Genomic DNA, 22489 nt, shown 5'->3' with positions numbered 1-22489 from the left:
ATACATAGGTACTTTGCATCAGGTATCCTACATCATTAAACATAGCAATTTAGTAGGTAAACAAGAATTTTATCTCTGACATTTTAGTATTACTCATAAATTAAATATAACCATTACAATTCTAATTAACTTAGGAGGATATTAAAACTTATTTTTGGAACTTAAAGCGACATAATTACAGACAAATATGTAGTATCTGTATTGTAATTTTTAAGATAGTCAACGTAAAAGTTCTGAAATATGAGTTTTAATATGGATGTACATATAAAAAAGCGAAACTTTAAAATCAACTTACATAGGTTTGATGCAATTAACCCATAAAAAAACATTATCGCGGTAAAAATATATTTCAGGACTCGTTGTTTTATGAATTACATACCTGTATATTGTTTTGTTACTCAAAAATATGTTGACCTAAATATTGCATTTTACAAAAGACGCTAACCAGTGAACGAAGGTATCTATTATCAAATAAATCGCCCTTTAACATATACCAGAACATGATTGTACTAATACTAAACGACCGTGTACTGCTTATAACGGCCCACTACATATAATAAATCACATCATTGTGAGTCGGTTAGACAAGCAAACAATTCGTTTGTTTGTCAGTTACCAGTCAGTTCAACTAACGATCTGCTGCGGTTATGGCGCAAAAAACGACCCTAAACATTCGAACTATTTAATTTTTTGCCCACATCTTGAAAGGCGACGAAATGTCGATATGGGAGGCCTTTTGAAATTGTAATTAAATACTAAAAAGCCTTCTAATAGGGATAAATAATTTGTGTTGTTAATTTTTTCTTTTTAAATGCTAATAATAACATACTTCGGTCGATTGAAAAAGTAGTAAATAAATTATCTAACAATAAGTTATGTAGGTACCTACTAAAATCTGGCATTGACGACGGTCTTATTTTTCAATTTTCGAAAATAGACAACTTACAATTTCTGGACAATTATTTAAATGCATTAAGAGCTAAATAAAAAGTTAATCACACTATCAGATATTTTAATTTAATTATCATATTTTTTTATACTATATTATGCTTGTTAACAAAAATTAATAAGATCCTAATGTATATAAAATTACAAAATTTTTTGATTAATACGCTCCTTTTAATTCACTCTAAGAGAATATTTTCGTTCAAAAATATTGAAAATTAAGATGAATATATAAGAAAAATAATTTAAAATTGGAATAATTTTATACACATTGCAAAATGACAGACAAAAGGCTGTTTATAACAATAATACAATCAGTAATTTAATAATAAACCTAACGTCTTACATTTCCTAGCAGCCCATAAGCACAATAATCGCGAGGTCAACAACTTGAAACAATCAAAATATTACAACGAAATATACACATTGCTTTACATTATAGGGAGCTTTCACGCTGGCACATTTCGTTCAACACTTGCTCAAACAATGCTTACTTCCGATCTAATACAAACAAATGTTTAGGAATGTAGTTAGTATAGATTAAAACAAGGAATTATAATGAACACAAGCCGGAGTAAAGTTTGAAGTGACATTACGAGTACAGTTTAAATTTTTATATTGGATGCGGTATTTTTGGAGATATTTCAAAATTCTGTATTTTGGGAATTCTAATAGCTCAATCCGACGAGATTTGGACCCAAATATTAGCAGTCATGTCAAGGATTAATAATTATTGTAAATACTTAGATATCCTATGCACATCAAATACAAACTATTTATTACAGGTTTTATATTTATTATATCTATTATTTCCAATAGTATAAAAATATATCAGAGTAGCATAAAGAAATGTATTCCTTTTTTAAGCAAGTAAAATTCTCTTTATCTTTTCAACATGAAAATTTGTTTTAATTCACTGTTTGTGTTATGACTTTTTGGTGGAGTTTTAATATATCGAATAAATGTTTTTTGTCAAGATGGTCTTAGACAACAACAGTAGCAACAATAGAACGAATGTGGTATGAAATCGAAAGTGAATTTATGACTCCTAAGTCAACTTTCTATGACTCACCAAGTTTAGATTGAGGGCACTAGGTATATTTGTTTAAGGCTGAGTTTAAACAACGGTATTAAATACAAAGTTTCAAATAAACACAACACAACATCACTTTTAAATATTTTTGACAAAATCTATCAAAACAACTCTACAAATGTTCAATATAAAATTACACTCGCATATTCAATGCATTGATAGACAAACACAAAATCTCATTAAAGTAGATACATACACAGTATTTAAAAATTTCGAAACTATAATATGAAACTTTGCCCAGGTTTCAAGTTCAAATAAAATTTTGGCATTTGGTGAGAAGTAGTATTAGTATAAAACTGGTGAGGAAATTCTAATAATTCTACGACATATAACAAGACATAGGGTGACAATATTCTAGATTGATTATCTAAAATATCTTAGAGATATTTTAATATGACCTTGCCTTAAAATAAGACAACAACAAGCTTAGCAAAAAAATAGTCTCCCAAATTATTTTTCTTACAATATATTTTATAGCTCCATAGTGGGTGGCATTTTAAAAACTTACAATGCTCCAATCATAGTGAGTAAATTATGTTCGTAGTTACATTTATCGATTCGTTAGTCCATGTTTAACTACCTGTCAGCTTATCGAAGGGCTAACTTTACGACTCATTCTTGGCTCGCAAGGTAGATTTATGGCCAGCAACCATTTACTATGGGGCGCGTTTAACATCAACACTTTCTTCAAAATTGTAACAGGATTTATATGTCATAAATCACTTGTTATGTTGTTTCTTTATATACTTACCATTATTTCTTGAACTTGGATATGTTTATTATTATTATTATATGTATTCAATATTATATCGGATTCATGGCGGATGTGGTCGTCAGTTGTTACCACAACATCATCGAATTACCTATCACGAATACTATTAAATAAATATCCATTACAATAATATAAATTACTAGTCTTTACCCGCGACCTCGTCCCATAGTTAGGACATGTTAATTAATCGAGATTAAAAATAGTCCACGTCCTTCTCCGATACAAATAATATGTTTATTATACCAAATTTTTTGACGGATGATTGTACTTTTATACTTATACTTAATTTTTAAGTCTTGCACATACGTAGCTTTCCTTCACTAGATTTACCGATGATCATCTCCTGTTTTATTAAAAGAAAAAAAGAACACATTCCACCATATAGCAGAAAGATGTAGCTTCGAATGCCATTAAATCTGTCAAACTATTGGAAGGACGTGGCTGAATTCCAGGTATATTTATCCTGTCTTTTCATTGTCAGCTATCATCTCTCATTGGTGCCCCGCCAGCGTATATCGTTAGCGCGTGCGGGGTTACCATTCTATTACCATCCATTAAACAAAAAAACTATTAGAAGGTGAATTTTTTAACCAATTATTTGTTTAAAAAAGTAACTTTTTTATATTTGGATAAAGCAATACAGGAAACAAATAAAGTAAGCCATTGAATACAAGTGCTCATGATAAGATTCGGGTTTGTGGGCTATCATCGTGCCGTCCGCATTCGGTGCGCACGTATGTTTTGTTGATATGAGCCGATATCTATTTCTGGTAATCAAAATATGCCTTGGTTGCTTTCTTTTTCCTTCACAATAACATTAAAATATATCCTAATAATTATATTTATTTTTAAAACGTGATATGTATTATGAATAGTAATAAAGTCAGAATGTGGAATAAAAGTTCACAAAGTTTTAAAATTAGTTTTTATAGTCAGAAATATTTTAAAACTAAATACAATATACATACGAGTAATGTTGCTATGTTGAGTCAAAAACTAGAGATACGAGAACTGCTACATAGTCAAGCGTGCGTAAAGCTAATATCAATTCCACTCGATTTTCGTTTCAATGGCTTAGAGATCATCGTAGAACCTAGGTCAAAATGGGTTGTATAGGTCTAGCAGCTCCATTATTTGCAATATACCCTGTCAGGACTACTTCCGCATGATCCCCTTTAGAAATCATCGTGGTAAATTTCAGATGAATTCTTTACGATGAGCTAACTGACGTGACTTCATCTTTGCTTCGTCATTATTCACTACTAGTACAACTATTCCAATAATCCTAGGCTGTGGTAATAAATGGCTGCGAAAAGTAATAGTAATAACAATATAAATAAAACGTAATTTTAAATAACTTACCATTTGCTGAGGGTTCCTTGGTTTCCGGTGAGCTCGAGGCACCTTCAAGCCAGTGACGCCTTCCAGCACGTCGGCGAGAAGCAACCCGTCAGCACAGTCCCGGGCTAGTCCGCCACCCGATGCGCCCGCGCGTCTCCTGGACCGCGCCCGCTCCAGATAATGGTTCGCCCAATCTGTGTAGATCTGTGGACCAAAGTGTAAAGAATAATGTTATTAATTAATAGAAAAATAAGAAATAAAATATGTACCCGAAGTCAGTATGAATCACAATAGAAACAAAATTTTATGTATGATAAAGGAATGATAACCCCGCCTGTACTATCAGTATGTTGACTGGAGGCCAGGAAGCGATGTCAAGTGAAAATTAAGTCAGGCAGATGGTTCACCCAGGCGAATTCATCAGGACTTAATAAAGTAGGTATATTGCTAGCAATAGAAACATTTTGACTAGCAATATAGATTCAACATACTTTCAAAAATTTAAGAAAATAATAACGGGGCAGCACAGGAATAAACAATTTCGATTAAGAAAATTATAATAAAATAGGTTCAGAATTGGCGATGCTTTGCCTTTTGAAGTTGATTGATAAAGTGTCTCTCTATGATTTAAACTGGTGTACTCAAATATTATTCACTAAATCCGAATAGACAAAGTCATTGACCGGATGACATCTTTTAAGACGCGATGCAAAAAATAATAAATGAATAAATGATATGAGTGTCACTGTTGGTCAAATAAAATGTTAAATAGGTTCTTACTACTTAAGCACTTCATGGTTAAACTATAATACAAACAGTACTAATTAATATATACTGTCATTCATACCAATGCAATTCTTTATACTGTGCTAATATTATATGTATACCATACATATAAGTAATACATATAAGTTTATTAAGTTATAGTAATATAGTGTTTCTTGTTTTGGCACACACGTAATATTTGGAATAAAGAAGGATATAGAATATTGTTTATTATGTTTGATCAATGTCATAAGTATATTTAAGGGGAGGGGGGGGGGCATGCCTTACCCAGAATTGTCTGGTGCTCATTTGGAAGTTGGAAATCTTCAACTCGTACTCGCTCCATTTTTTGAATTTATTGCAAAATCATTAGTCATGCTTATAACTTTGTACACCTACTGATTACTTTTAAGCCTACATAAAAGTTTTAACATACTAGATCGCATTAAAATTTATAAGTAGGTATATCAGTTCATCTACAGCTCATCAACTCCAATATTGGCTAATGAGGTGAAGATAAGGTGACTAAAGACGAGAAATTACCACTAAAAAAATTTTATGACAGTTCCTTGCAAGGCACTTTTATACAATTTTTACAACATTGAAAAAGGATCGTGAGAGAATTTAAGCGATGATAAGCTGACTCATATTCACTTTACCTCAAGCATCTTAACTCGTTAAATGAAATTCAGGCTTGTAAAAGTTTAGTAACATTGATGCTATTACAAAATATATTTTATTAATTAATTTAAAAACAAGTGCACTTTTTCGTGTTACTGTGGTGGCAAACAAGCATATGACTCGTCTGATAGTAAACGGGATTACCTAACAGCAATCAATAAGATTAGGTTTTTGCTCATCAAAATCAATTGAAATAACTCACATGACATAGTTAAAAAATATTAAAAGTGTATGAATAACTACGATATTTTCTACATTTTTTATGTTAAAAAATATTAAAAGACAAAAAAAAGTACAAACTATTAATTTGATTTTGATTTACTAACTATATAGAGATGAATGTAAAATGTAAAACTACTACGTTGGGAGAACCACATTACTATTCGTCTAATGTAAATAAATATTAAATAATACATCTGATCTCACACTTGATTTGTAATATGGGGCTTCTTGGTGCTATTCGTTGTTAGTACTAGATGAAAGATTTAATACCTACATCCCAAATACTTCCAATTTCAATACATAATTAATTAAGTAAATCTTATTTAATTCACTGTGTACTTAAATTATTTTTCTGGAAGCATAAGCCATAAATACAAACATGCAAAACCAAGTTACATTTATGTTGCGCTATTAATCGTTTTCACATTTGTGATACATAAATCATTAATAGTATAAAATATAAGAAGAATACTATTTCGCTTGTATGTATATTCATAATGGATTAAGTCATATGGGATTTAATTTGTAGAAAAATGAGGGCAAGTGGATGGCGACAGTCGGCCGCCGGTTCAGAGGCGCTCAGACGTGCGAAGGACTACATCATTACATTACCTATGTATGTATGTGTAGTATTCTAGTAATACTGAATAATGGATTTAGAATGCTAACATATGGATGACTAATGGACATCTTTACAAATAAATAACTTATTTTTTTATATTCTGTATAATAATTTTAGTTATTTATGGTATGCCAATAATACCACTGAGAATACAAAAAATACAATTCATTTAACCCAAATTATGCACTAATTTGTTATTATCCAATAATTTCCACTAAATGAACTGAAATATAAAAAAAAATATACGAGAATATTTTCGTATATTTTTTATGCAACTTATTATATATTATATAGAATGGTAAATTACTCGTAACTGACGGCCAACTTAATGGAAAGTGATAACTGTCACGTATAGATATGACTTATATATGTACACGGTGCTGCATGGGCGATACATACTCTGTTATCAGATTATACTCTGTTACCCATGATACCCCTTATGCGTACATATACTCGTACTCCTAAACCTGAAATTTCATATTAACGGTATATAATCAATTCAACTGAGGTACTGTCCTGTGATTACTACCCATTTCATTTTATTTTATTTCGGGGCAATTTTGAGTGAATCAAGGATTTTCTTTATATATCTTTTAAGCTATTATTTTTATTGAAAACTATTAATTTATTTATACATATTCTTACGTCTATATTGAGTTTAAATCCCAAAATAGATAACGACTACAATCTATTCTATCTATACATTAGGTACACATATGAATGTCTTAATTCATCCAATTACATAACTCGCTTCATGCGTATAGAATTGCATGATATAAATGTACAAAGGAAACCTTTTTGTAATCTGTAAAATCTAACTATGAATAAAATTTTACAAACATTGGAAGTATCTCTATCAAATTTTATAGTTAGCCCGCAAGGATAAATCTAAGATATAGTTTAACGGTTTGAGAGACATAGTGCGGGTTTTATCTGGTATTAAATATTTTATTACTATTAGGAATTTTCCTACATTGCTAGATCCCTAACTGAGTAGGCAGAGTTTTATTGGTTGAGAAAATGCCACTTGTTGCTAACAAAGCGCTCCAAAGACAAAAATTTCTAAGAACCTAAAAAAATTTGCCTAGTTTAAATCAAAATTTCTATACAACATGATATATCTGTATCAATTCTTAACAGATTTTTATATATTCTTTTATTCTTTTATTGTTGCAGTTTATTTTCTAAATAACTAAAATCGTTTTTTATTGAAATTAAATCTTAATTCGTGCTAAATACAAGAAAGCTTTATTAAACTTATCTCCATTATTCATATTTATTATCTTGAATAAACTTATTTTCATACTATTTTTTCTAATTTGTCTTTAAAATTTATCAGTAAAATTAAATTGTTAAAATTTTAATACAATTTTTAACTAATAAGTTTTAATTATCAAACAACACAAGACTTATTTAATATAAGAAAAGTCTGCTACATTGATATGAACAATGAATGGATCTCTTTGGCCATCCCGTTACTACCTACCTATTAACCTTAATTTCTCAGAGATATTAATAATATAGACTTGACAGTATCGTATGGAGGCGGATAACTGTTAGTTAGACTATCACAATTGTTTTCATACTAATTTGATAAATAATTAATGAATAATATAAGTATCTAGTCATAATGACTTTTTGAAGCAACTTCTAAAAGAAGGTAATTCTTAATTTGTCTGATTTTTTTGTGACTATGATACGCGATTATATCGCGAATAATTCTGAACTGATTATCATAAACAACTGATTTTATTTGCAGAGTAAAGAACTCTTTGTTATGTAAAAAATATAGGTACACTTTCTCGTCTTAAATGCAATTATTGGCGCTTTTTGAGTAGAAAAATGTACTTATTTTTCAACAGCATAACTTGGTATTCAAGTAATATCTATTCTTATACTCTTAACTCAATTATTTGAGGTTGGTGTATACAAAAACAACACTATATTAAATGTATTTTACTATTTTTCGAAGAGGGAAACCTCTTCTTGAATTATATTTCCTTGCTCCTTTATTCTAAACAAACCTCCATCTATCCCTATTCAGACAATATCGTTGAATCAGGTATAGATTACACACGGTTACTTATATTATAAAAGGGTGGAAGTCTGTCATAAATCAATATGCAGCGATCGTATCTAATAATCGAACATGTTAATAGAATAATCATGACGTCAGTGGTATTAGAAGTGTCCGAGATAAGTATAGTACTTCATCTCAATTCGTCGTTTTATCTGTTCCTATCACACAGCTGTTTATTCAAATCGGCATCAAATAGCTTTCGATTATAATAAATCTTTTGGGCTGGACATTTTTATCGCTCTATAACAACTGAGTATAAAGAGAATACGGTACATCACTGTTCGAAATGGGGACAACATATATGCTGACAATAGGATTATTTTGAATAGAATTCCTAGTAAAATTGAATATAAAAAAAATATGAACACGTATCTTCGTTATAATAATTATGGGTCAACAACGATATGAATTAACGATACCTATTAATTAAAAATTTCCGAGATAATTAAATAAAAAGCTCTTTCTATGAAACTTATATTTTTCTTAATAGGACTAGACCTTAATTAGATTATTATTGTTTATATTATATATATTTATATATAGCTATGGTACACAGACGAAAGGAAAAAAATGTTTCTTCTTTTATATATTTATTTTAATATATGTTTTCTTTTGTGTATGTCTATGTTTGTTATGATTTGTGTATTGTCTGCGACACAGTCTCTTTGTGACTAATGCAGTTATTATCGAACCTACAAAAACTGTAAATTAAGCTAAGGATCCCAAATAAACATTTTTTTTTGTTTCTTTTTTTTTTATTGTAAGTAATGCAAATAAGTTATATATCTATGTATATTGTATAGTATGTATATTATATATTTATTTATTCCACTATATTTTTATATGTCACTATACAGTAACTTTTATTCTAATACTGAATCAATTTTAACGATTAATATTCACAATAATAATAAGAATTTCTCAACAATCATCTCTTATAATCAAATTCTCATTAACGCGTTTTATAAGTCAACACCATGGCTATAAATAATATACCACTGTACACTGAATTTAGCAACCAAATAATTAATTAAGTCGGCCATGAATATTCCAGATTCAGCGTGATATTATATTATACTCGTAACAGGGAGGCGTATTTACAATGAACAAATATAATTTTCGCTTACAATGCACCCATACATGAGGTAGTCCCGATGAGAGTTCGGCCAAACAAACAAATCAACTTTGGTCGGTATACTGTTTTTGCACGATAAAATGCATAATAATACCTTTTAAAATATTTCTGATGTTTTCAAAGAGCTACGAGTGTCAGTATATTTTTTTGTGTTATTAGATTTTGCTGTAGGTACTAAAAATAATGATTTCAATTGAGAATTAATATTGACTTAGTGATTACTTAGTAAACAAAATGTTCTATAGACAAATTAAATTTAAATTATTTCAATATAACATACAATATTGTGTATATATGTAAACCGATCAGCACCCAATCTGCTAACAACTGATAAACTGCTAAACACTAGTTTCCGAACAGCTGTCTATTAATTTATCTGAAGATACTTCGTTTAGAAGTAAAACACGTGTCGCAAAACGTGCGTGGTCTGAAAGGCAGTCCGAGATTGGGGGCTAATATGGAAGATTATAGAACTTCTGATAATGAAATAGTATAATATAGTATTGGCAGTTGGCAATAATTGACTTGTCTGTCTAATCACTTGGAAAAAAAAAATTATATATCTTTACTGAAAAATAAATTTACTGTAACAAACAACAGCGCAATAATTATAATATAAAAAAACAAACACAGAAAATAAAAAATGAAAACAAGCTTATAACAGTTTAATGCCGTGACTCGCTACGCTAGTAACATTGATTTCTTTATTTAGCAATTGTTGGTACCATTTAAATAATTAACAACATTAAATACAATGTCGACCAATGAAGTCACTTGCCTGAATTCGACCTCTACTGACTCTGCGAGATTCATTTGAAGTGTAATTTGAGTATCACAGCAATTAAATGGATCATTTAAATTTCTGGAGATAGCGTCATATACATTTTTATTTTTACTAAAAGCAGATATTGTGAATAAAATTAAAATTAGTAAGTCGATTTGTAGATTTTTACTAGTACTTGATCATCTATAGTGTTTAGTAGTGTAGTAGTATTCGATTCGACAATACTAGACTCCGGAGTTCTCGGGGAAGTCCTCTGGGAATCCCAAGATCAAATCCTAGCCTCTATAGATACTAAACCTCTGTTTTCATAGATTCATTTCAAGATCACTTAAAACATATTAATTGTTTCTTGCTTTGTTCTTCAGATGACACGTAAAGACGGCTAAATAACTCTTGATATTAGCATGCAACACCCACATACGAGCAATAATAAATAAATTAAAAAGTAAGTACTCAGGTATAAACAAAATCATGACAAAATACAGGTCAAGGAAACTATAGGGTAATTTTATGGCATCAACAATGATAGCTACTACTACTGGCCTATTTTTTCATCACTGCAACATACCTCCACAGATTATACGTTTAATGGTAAACATTGGTTCTGAAGTTACCTACAAATATAAAACACTTGTTGTTTGTTTTTAATAGAATTAATAATTAATATATTACATTAAAGTGATCAGTAAGTAACATTTAAAGTACTGGTTAAGATTAACAGAATAAAAATTCTTGACAAAATTTCATAAAAATTGTATATATAATTTTTTTTAAATATATAATTTTTCAAATATATATATACATTTCAAAAATCCTATATATATATATATATATATATATATATATATATATATATATATATATATATATATATATATATATATATATATATATATATATATATATATATATATATATATATATATATACATTTAAAAAATTTAAAAAAGAATGAGTGTCAAAGTTAGTATACAACTGTTCAATGTCACTTTCGTACAATTGACAAGAGAAAAGGTGTTAATATCAATCATTTGTGTAGAAATATAAATAAATAAAATCACGATTTGTTTAATTATAAAATGGAAGTCTTTTTTAAATCTGTTTTTTTTTCAAAGCTTTTTCTATAAAAATTACCTAAATGCCTGTGTTCTACATGATTTCAAAATTTTCAAATATTGCTTTTAAAAAATGCAAACTAAACCTTAGTAGAGTCCAAGAGTAACATTATTTACTGCGTTGCATAATGCAGTCACTCACGAAAACAGTGGAATATTAGATGGAAATCTAAAAGCGTTAAGCACGGAAACTGAACGAGGTCGCGTAGCTTTTAATATCTTTGGGCGGGAAATGTTAGGCAGTTGAGAGAAGTTTCCACTACGCAAAGCTACTCATGAAAGTGGAAAAAAGTTTCTATTATTATACAATGAAATATACACTGATTTTAAAGTATTATTTTTATTAATTTCAAGATTGGTTTACTTTTAATTTACTATAATAATTAAAATGTAAAACAATCACGAATCTAAAATATAATAAAAAAAAGTAATGATAAGCTATGGATGTAACAAAGTATCTTTAAGAAGTATTTAACGCTACTTACCAGTCAGTTGCCGTCTCGAAAATTTATCCTAAAATTATAGATTGTTCGTCGGTAATTATAGAAAAGTCCATTTATTTGTACTTACAGCAAGCTCAGTACTTACTTACTTTCAACACTTACATATTTTGTACAGGTCATAAATAATAATCATATTTTAGACATATATATATATATATATATATATATATATATATATATATATATATATATATATATCCTAAAAAAATATAATATATCAACACAACTTACACACAATTTATAGTTTAATTTTTAGGTTAGACACTAAATGACATTACAAAAATTTGAAACATCCGTTCAATTATTCGCACGATGAATACTAACAAACTAAAATATATTCTTGTATGAAATATAACATTTTATTAAATTATTACCATTATCTTTGTAAATAAATACATTACCTGGACAATAGATCGAGTCTGGCGTGTGACATCATCAGTAGAACCTTGAATAGAACGTGGAGCTCTTATACAAGTCGGTATCATGTTGTTACAAACTCACAAACACAAATTTACACAAATTCAATGATTCCATTGTAAAATAAATTGTCCGTTTACAACGCCATAATTGAACACTTTTTGTTTAATATATTCACTATCTGCAGTTGCGAGATATCTGGGCAACGTATACATAGAAGAAGTTAGTATAGTGTATATTTTTGTTATGTATTTACTACTCTAACATTAACCCTACGCGTCCTAAATTTGAGTAAGCCAGTCGTATTTTATTTTTACACTTTCCACTATGTTTATAGAAGTTGCGATGACAAAATGAAGGGAATGAATACTGACCAAATTATCGCGAGCTGTTGGGCGGTTAACGCGTTTATTTGAATAGAGGAAATAAAGATTTGCCAATCATGCGTCACAGTTCATGAATGAATGGATACGTCCCGTAGGACTAGGATAAACTTCTGACAATATTTTACTGTAGCGAGCGGCGCCACCGCCTACGCCCGTGTCACGACCGCCTCTTGACGAGACTACTCCCAGGTCGTATATAACGAGCGAGATACCAGAATAGACCTGTCGAGTACTTTCATTCAAATTGGATAGCACCTCTAATTTGTTAATTACCAGGTGGTCTACGTGGCCTACTGTTCTAATTTGCACCACTATTTATTTTGAGTCTTTATAAAAAATATATTTAACATGACCAATTAAAATAATAGTAGACACTATATAAATATTGTCATTTGTGTTAAAGTTAGCTAGGAACTTTTATTTATTTGTTCATTTAACACTTTGTTGCACCAATGTAGCAAGACTTATCGAAAGATTTTCAATAAACACAGTGTAGTACAAAAGGCGGTCTTATTGCTAAGCAATCTCTTCCAGACATCTTTTAACTTTCCTTTGTTAGTAATAATAAAATTAGAATTAGTATAAAAGCATCCCACCTATGTATTTGTTCAGAATATAGCCTATTTATGTACTAAATTTTATCCAATCAGTTTAACAGATGAATAATAAATACCCAAACGTGTTTACAAACATTCACTATTAGATTTAAGAGTGACTAACTACTAAGAATTATATCCTTATTTTTTATGTTAGTTGTGATTACGACTACTATTATGAATAAATAAATATAAAAATTATAATATTAACATTTTTGACATAACAATGAACGTATTTTTTTTAATGTGTGAAAATGGAATGGTACCCAACCCGCACTATCGGTATACACTGGCGGGGCATCGGTGAAGGATGATAAGTAGATCAGTTAGCCCATCGTGACGAATTCAAGAAGAATTGTTCACGATGGTTTCCAGGGGGAACCACGTGAAGGTCGATCTAATATAGGGCATATTGCTAGCAATGGGAATGTCAAACTCCATTACTAACAATCCCTTTCCCCCCACAATGAACGTATTACAAAAATGCTATTGCTTACTCCTACATCAGATGTGTGGAGATTAAAATGCCGAGATTAAAGAGTGAAGTCGCGGCATAGCTTAAAACTCAAACGTGACTATATATATTAAAATCGATAGCTATATGTGATATTTCAAATAGATCTCCATAATAACATTGTTGCGTAGGCGCCTTAGAAACCACTACATTGAAATTAAATAGTATATTGCATGCATTTGTTTGAAACAATGAATGCGTCCCGTTTAGTGGGAGGATCTGTTAATACCTATTACTTTTGTCTTTATGCATATAAGGGCCCGAGGTCAAATGCTCTAATGTTTTTTACAGAAAGATATCGGAAGAGACGGAAAACAAACGTGCAATATGTGTCACACATTCACGATTGTATGGAAATAAGAAGAAAGCTACGAGTATATCTAAATACAACCTCACAGCTTTGCTTGTCTACAATATAACTAACATGACAAATCTATGTACAGATTTGATATGCCAATAAGTCAAATTCATTTAAATGAAATTTGTTTCTGATACATGATTTTTTTATTAAAAGAAATTGTTATGTATCGTGAATTTGTTTCTTTTTTTTTTAACAAAAAATATTTATCAATAAACTAATTCTAATTTTAATACTGGATTTATTACCTACACAAATAATTAATTAATCTAAAATCACTCTTTTATCTTAATTAACCACAAAAATAAAGAAATACAAATAAAAAAAAATAATTAAACGCAAATTTAAATAAAAATATTCTAAAACAATATACTAAAATCGTAAAGTAATTGTGGTCAAACTAAATATATATTTTCCTAAGAAATCCTACCATTAGTAAACCACGAAGCAACTAAGTGTCTTTTCTATAAATAATTGCGGTTGCGGTTTAATGGAAAGTTAACGGTAAACAAATTGTATTATTAATAATGAATGAAACAAATAATATATTTGTTTCATTCATTATTAATAATACAACCCACACATTACAAATTAGATCGACACCGTAGGATGTAGTAGCGAAAACATAGAGAAGTCTTTATTAGTATTATTATAATACTATAAAATACATATTATTATTAGTTACTAAATATAATAACTTCTAAATAATAAGACAAAGTATTATTATTATTTAATAATCTGTTTAACCCTACTAAAATTACAAATTGTAAAACTTTGTGAAAACATTTGGATATAACCTAATTAGTCAAGCAAAATTATGATAAAACAAATTGACCTATCTATTGTATGAAGCCACATAGAATGTAGAGATCTTCGTAAACTAGATAGTTAACTAAAATATATATAGGTAAATGTATAGATATAAAAACTGAATAAATAATTATATTCATTATCAACTGCCAGAGGCACCCATCTAATTTTGGCTTAAATAACTTACATATATACTTGTAAAATAGGCATGTAGGTAATATAGAAATTGATTAGCTTGGGTAGAAAAAATTAACTGTAAATTATTCGTATTCATTATGTTACGTAATCACTGAATTTTCAATCAGTCTGATTGAAAGCCATTCGATATGCCACCTACATCCACCCACACGAAAGTATTAAATTCAAAGAGGATAATATTAACTAAAATTAACTTATATTGCACAAGAATGTAATGTGAATGTTTTGATGTTATAATCCCATACTTTTTTATTAGTTTACCTGATAGACCATGTCCCGTACTATTATCATTTTCCCCCTTAAAAATATATATAATCGAACTATTAGATATATTTACAAAATATTCTCAAATACCTCTATTCGTTCTAAAGAGAATGCGTATTCCAACGAACAATTATTATTTTTTTATTAATATAGATTATTTTTACGTAGTTTGTAAAAAATCGTCCAGCATTTTATTAAAAATTTAATTACGTTTAATTATATATATATGTAAAATTTTTGTGAATTTTTCATGCTCTATTTTTTCACTGAAACCTAATATTATTACGTAGACATTTTATAGCACCTGTCACCAATACTAATTCATATTTTTTCCGTATGACGCCTTAATTTTTTTACTCTTATGATCTCGACATGTGCGCACACTGTAGACGAGTATAAGAAGAAAATGGTCAATCAAAGCGAACAACCAAAACTTCACTTCGGGAACTTCATTAATTTACTGTTATTTAATACTAGCTGTATCCCGCAACTCTACTTGCGTGAATCAGTACGTGCGTGAAATAATAATAAACATCCTTCCATCTATTGTTACCAACTTTAGTATTTATTATATTAATAGAATTTTACATTTTCTAAAAAAATAGCTAACTAGCCACAAACTACTAGATATAGTCTTTCACCACAGCGTAATTAAGACAGAACGGGAGCAACGAAAATAGTAGAAAAGAGGACACATCACGTTTCCAGCACCTCTTTGAAGTTCGACGTTTGAAATTTCATAAAGCAATAAAACTGTCGTCAGTTCAGAATGATATCTCCAAGAAATCTCACACGATTAGTATGGACATCCGATCCACAACAAAACCTTATATTCTAAATCAATCTACAGATCTATTTTTATTAGTAGGTACAAATACAAACACTTGTACCAGTAACTCTATAACATACATTTCAAATTTACAGATAAATTTAACAATGAAATTAGTGATTTATTTATACTTGACATACATTTTCAATGACACAAAAATATAATAAAAATAATTTGCATAAATATTAAAATTTATAATTTTTTTTTTATTTCGAGATACATATATGTATTTAGGCATCCCATCTATTTGGCACAAGTAGCGAAATACTAATTATTTGAAAATTGGATGCATTATTAGGGGACATATAGTGGCTAAGTAGGAGAGACAGCTTAAGACTGCTACTGAAATAAGATAGTGGATATTTGTCACTCGATCATTATTAAAAGACTGAACGTCTTTTAGAGAAATTCGGGACACGTATAGGTCACGTTCTGGATTGACATATAATATTTTAAGCTTGATTTACACAAGCAAACCTGATACATGCAGTAATATATATTTTATTTTTTATGTGACATGTACAAGTTGAATTAGAAGTAGTTTTTATATGTCATCTTTGTTTATAAAAACAGACAATTGTGCATTATATACTTCGCTTTCTAATAAATAGCATTTAATTCTTAAAATTTTCTATAACACAATACTTCTTTTTATAGGATATCGTATTTTCTGTTGGAATACGTCCAAGTCCATTTTGATCTTTTGTTAGCTTCTTTCTGCGGGAGTTTTGTATGTCAGTCACATAATATTCTGCAACGTCGTGTAAACGATTCTGACAACTATTTATTTTACTTTTTTCATGATCCTGCGGCGTATTACATGTATTTTAAATTATCCAGTCACATCGTATGCTTATCTAAATAGTTTGCTTATGATCGTTGAAGACTTGCAAAAACAAATAAAGCTTTTATCTTTTAACAAACTTGTAACTAAATGATATATGTACATGGAAGATATTTAAGAAAAATTGATATGAGCGGTCTTAATAAGAATAATAGAGACCAACACAATAATCTTTAAAAAATCTATTTACTTATATGCATGTTTATTCCGGCATCACGTAAAAACTGCTGCACAAAAATATATGCGGTTTTCACAGTTATATTCCTAGAGGTCTAACTCGGGTATATTTTGTTTTGATACACTATCTTAAAAGTAGTAAATTTTATTGATTTTAATATTTCAGAAATCCACGCGTATGAAAAAGCAAGCAAATAAGTAATATTGAATAACAATATGACATTTCATTACAAATTACTTCGGTACACCATTATTATGTAGTCTATGGAAACCTACAAATTCCGACGGATCTGTGAAGTGCATACCGTGCAGATGTTTTATCTCATAATTTCTAAATAATCACGTGTGTTTCTCAATATGAATTTAATTTTTTGATATTCATGGAAAATAATTATTTAAATAAAGTAAATATGTATAACATTATTGTAACAGAAATTAATTGATACCAATAAAACTGAGAGATAACACTAAAAAATGTAATATGAAACGGTACAAATAAAAAAAAAGATATAATCACTATGCAAATTATTGTTAAATTTACAACACAAACAAATTTTATCGTTTAATCGTCGCGGCACTGTGCAGTAAAAGTGATAAAACCTTCTCTCGCCCCATATGAATATTTAAAAAGAGAATAAAGCGAACAGTCGACAAAAAGATAATTAAAAGTTTACAATTCGTTTGTTGATGTTTCTATCCACGGTCCAGAAATTGCGTAAGCTCATGTAAAACCCATAAAGAGATATTACGGTTGCAGCGTCTGCGCTGGCCACATCCGATGCGGTGCGCGTGCGCCGCTGTTTATTTACACGGTTGTCAAAAGTTCGACACACGCGTGTATAAATAACCACGCGGAAGGTGCGCCTGCACTCCGGAGCAACGAACTTTTGTGACATAATCATAAAACAGCCATTTACAGCAACAATGTGAAATGATCCGTTAAAAGAAAACATGGCTACCGCAGTCGCAGTCTCCCAAGACAGATCATGAGTTTAAATTTGACCGACACCAAATCATTATGTACGACTAATTAATACATTTTAAAATTTCAATAGTAAACATTTTTAATAAGCCTAATAATATCGAAATACAGCAGATGTATTTTTCACCAAAGGTAGCTAAGTTGATTCGAATAAAAGTTTATTATGATCGAAGAAATGTAGGTCAACGCATCATTGACTAGCCACTATTCGGAAAGGTTCAGGTTTACCGCAAGTAAAAGTGGTAAAACTGCCATTACTATTGACGTGTACCTTCGCACGCTTATATATGCATAGTAGAAGAAAAGTAACTATTTGTTAAGGGGTCAAACAGCCTTATTAGACTAATTGACCTGATTTCATTTTGTACTGATAGCGTATAGCTAGGGCTAGCATTCCATTATTAATTAGCTCTTAAAAAATACTTTCCATAGTTTATTTTTCATTGTAGGATTGACACCTGTTCAGGTTTTATTATCCACAAGGAATGCAACTAAATAAATGTTTCTATATGTATCCACCGGTTATTTCCAAACAAGAATCTTCTCTATATGTAAATTACAAAAATTAAATACATTCAGCTACAAGCATAAATCCATTTACAAATTTTTACATTTATAATACGAGTATTTGTGATTTAATCAATCCGACACTAAAATTTGTTTCCTTATTGGAACGAATACTTCTCAAAAGGATGTAACGTGGTAGCCTTGGATGTACTCGTATGTAGGGCATCGTTGAACGTACCATATAATACTACCAACCTATTGTTACGTGGGCGAGCATTGCAGTTTCGCGGCTTACCTTTAAAGTGGCAGGTAAGATTTGTACCTTCGATAGCAATTATTGTATAAGCACTAAGTAAGATTATTTTGTAATCTGTTCCCTTTTGACTTTAAATTATGATTTAGATATTTTTATTATTTACCATAGTACGACACGACATCATACGATTTTATCGTGACGATTTATAAACAGAATATATAGAATTGTATGGAAACGCTTTTAATTTTCAGCGACGATATCATGGTTGTCATACTATGCAAATGGTTTATCGTGACCTTAAATGCTTTTTTAATTTCCTGTATTAAATTCAGTATTATATTATATGAATGCCAAATCTATACCATGTGGTGCCGGCACACATTAGGCCACTCTATCCTTTCCCGTAGTTGCCGTTGCCTTCCCGTAAGAGGCAAATAAGAGAACTTAATAATCAAGGGATGAGTAGCAGGTTTCCTCTTAAATCAACACCAAAGTCTAACTGCGGTCGTCAACCTCCCTTTTATGATAAAGGTCTATGTTCAATAGTAGATAGTTAACAGCTATATAATATATATAACGGATATAATTATGATAATTCAGTACTACGCAGATTACAAAACCACCTATTAGGTACCTATCCACCAAATAAACAGAACTAAAACACTTTTCTATATAAATAACGGCAATACTACGCTATGGTTAATTATTAAATCACCTACGGGGATTGTTGTTCTATAAACACCTAAATAAAGACTGTAAACATCATATTTTCATTTATTTTGTCTATGATTAGGAAACTAATTACACACCATTGTTTACAGATCGATTCTGTCACGATCACACATGAGTTGTGCTGAGTACGATTATCTATCTACGCATAATGAAACAATTGGGTTGTCTCAAATGACTAGTTCAGTTACTCCAATCAATCTGACCATGAAGTATGGTTGATGAAACATCGATCGTACTATTGTTTAGGTGCAAACATTGCTGTGTGTGCGTGGCAATATGCATATATCATGACAGTTTAGTACAAATAATATTGAGTTGTAACAATTTGCACCTGAAAAACCACATCTATATTTTTTTTTCAACTTATACGTACGTATTAGTTCCCAAAATATTTCAATTATAATTTTCATTACATTCAATAAGTACTTTATTAGGCTCGTGACCACAGCTATTGCAACTTGAATAATACATAGAGTGAGGTAAATACTATATCGCAAAACATATTTAATTATAATTCCATATTCATAGGTAGGGAGCTAAAAATCGTATTTATTTATCATAATTATTATATATATATATATATATATATATATATATATATATATATATATATATATATATATATATATATATATATATTTATATATATATGGTGACAGGCATATTTTCACTCCTGTGCTACGTATACATAAATAAACAAGAAAAATGGGCGTTACGAATAGCAACGTTTCGGAAATGCCTTAGCGGTATAAATAACATTCTTACATGTTTGTAAATAAACGATATTGTAGATTAAATGTGTGTTTTATGTACATAACATACTTCGAATGTTATGCGCATAAATGCTATAATATTATGAATACAATAGATTTTATTTTAATTAATATGAGATTTAAGGAGATCCATACAGATTAAAGCATAGTGAAAAAACCTGTCTACATTCAGAGCTTTCTGCACATTTTTTCTGTGTATATACGTTTTTCTATCAGATGTCTTATATTTGTAGTATAGTTACCTTAGATTTAAAATATATATATATATATATATATATATATATATATATATATATATATATATATATATATATATTAATATATATAAATTACTATGGAAAATTTGAAAACAGAAACAGGGAGACTCGTCATCTTCTCACTCGATACGAATTTTAGTTCTTGGAATAAACTTATTATTAGTCACTGAAGTAGGTAAACGTACCAAGTTTATATTTATACATTGAGCCGTAGAATATTCTTTTTTTTTTATTTTTCCTGCTCAATGGACATGTCCCGTTAATGATTTTGCAACAGATGGGATCTCATAACGGAAATAAACACTCCATTGTTACCTAAAAGGAGTGGCTTTGCTTCGTGATCTAGATGATTATAATCGTTGCGATTAAGCACAAGTGGCCAACCTACAAAACTACCTACTTACATTAAATTTAAGGAAATTAAAATTATAGTCTATTTTCCTTATTTAATATCTATACTATTTTAAATATTTATTCCTGTACTCGTAATTCATTTATTTAATCAATTATGATTAAAAGTTGAATTGAATAAACGCGATGATAGGTTCATCGCATCTATTTGTTTAAAATTACAATTGTAATCTTAACACTAGCTGTTCTTCGCGATTTTGCCCGCGTTCAGTATAATTATACAGTTTCCTATGTATTTATTTACCCGAATACTAAATCTCATTTAAATCCATTGAGTCGCTTATTTGTTTATGGAGCTGTAATTGAATAGAAACATACAAACATCCAAACATCTTTATTTACATTTATATGTACAATATACACGAAATTTGGGGATGCCCGACACAATTATAATATTAGTAGGATTTAGATGCATATGCATCTAAATATATTGTAAATTTATTATTGAAATTATGTTATATATATATATATATATATATATATATATATATATATATATATATATATATATATATATATATATATATATATATAATATACATATACAGAAGAATAAAAAGAGGAAACATAGCGAAATGCAAGATTTTATGGAAGAGATGCGAAAAAATTTGTTTCAGAACAAAATTCTAAATTCAGGCTTTTAAAATTCAGAATAATAGTATATATATGATTTTTATGATATCAGATACTTAAAGGACGAACGTAAAGATAATCTGATATATATAAAACTGCTAGAAGGCAAAGTTGAAAGTATTGAAAAACACAACTGCTCCTCAAAAATAGTTAGAAATAAATTTCAAACGAGAATAAAGTCTACTTGGTGATTCAAACATCAGATATACGAGATATTCTTTTTTGCCAAACCAGAAAATACAAGACCTATATATATCTGTTTTGGTTAAAGAAAAATTTATTAATAGTTCGAAAAAGTATAAGACTACTAAAAAATGTCAATTGAATACTACTAGTTTAAAAATAAAAGGAACATATTATGTGATTCTGTAATTAATTTTATTTAATTATTATTGAATCACATATAATCAATTAATAAGTAAAATAACTATACGTTCTTAAACATTTCAGTGTCTGAGTCTAAAAGCTTCGTGGTAACTGACGTTCA

General features: G+C 29.3%; 1 protein-coding gene and 1 long non-coding RNA gene across 9 annotated transcripts in view; one reads left to right on the top strand and one right to left on the bottom strand.

The window, feature by feature from the left end:
• LOC113522832 (protein sickie) overlaps positions 1-22489 on the bottom strand; it is a 197079-nt gene that overhangs the window by 127721 nt on the left and 46869 nt on the right. For 6 of the 8 annotated variants that reach the window (XM_031913888.2, XM_031913889.2, XM_052897924.1 and 3 more), the window contains exon 2: positions 4173-4355. In XM_031913888.2, coding sequence (XP_031769748.2) covers positions 4173-4355 — 183 coding nt within the window. Of the gene's footprint in view, positions 1-4172; positions 4356-12459; positions 12601-22489 lie in introns of those variants that run through there. The other 2 variants (XM_052897929.1, XM_052897928.1) reach the window with 2 other exon arrangements.
• LOC128201309 (uncharacterized) lies at positions 6346-14557 on the top strand. Its single transcript, XR_008253180.1, has 3 exons — positions 6346-6435; positions 10806-10885; positions 14263-14557. It is a non-coding gene; the product is annotated as an uncharacterized LOC128201309 (long non-coding RNA).

Source organism: Galleria mellonella, unplaced genomic scaffold, assembly GCF_026898425.1.
Source record: "Galleria mellonella isolate WM207_F2 unplaced genomic scaffold, CSIRO_AGI_GalMel_v1 utg38, whole genome shotgun sequence".
Lineage (NCBI taxonomy): Eukaryota > Metazoa > Arthropoda > Insecta > Lepidoptera > Pyralidae > Galleria > Galleria mellonella.
This window is presented reverse-complemented; position numbering and strand designations above follow the sequence as displayed.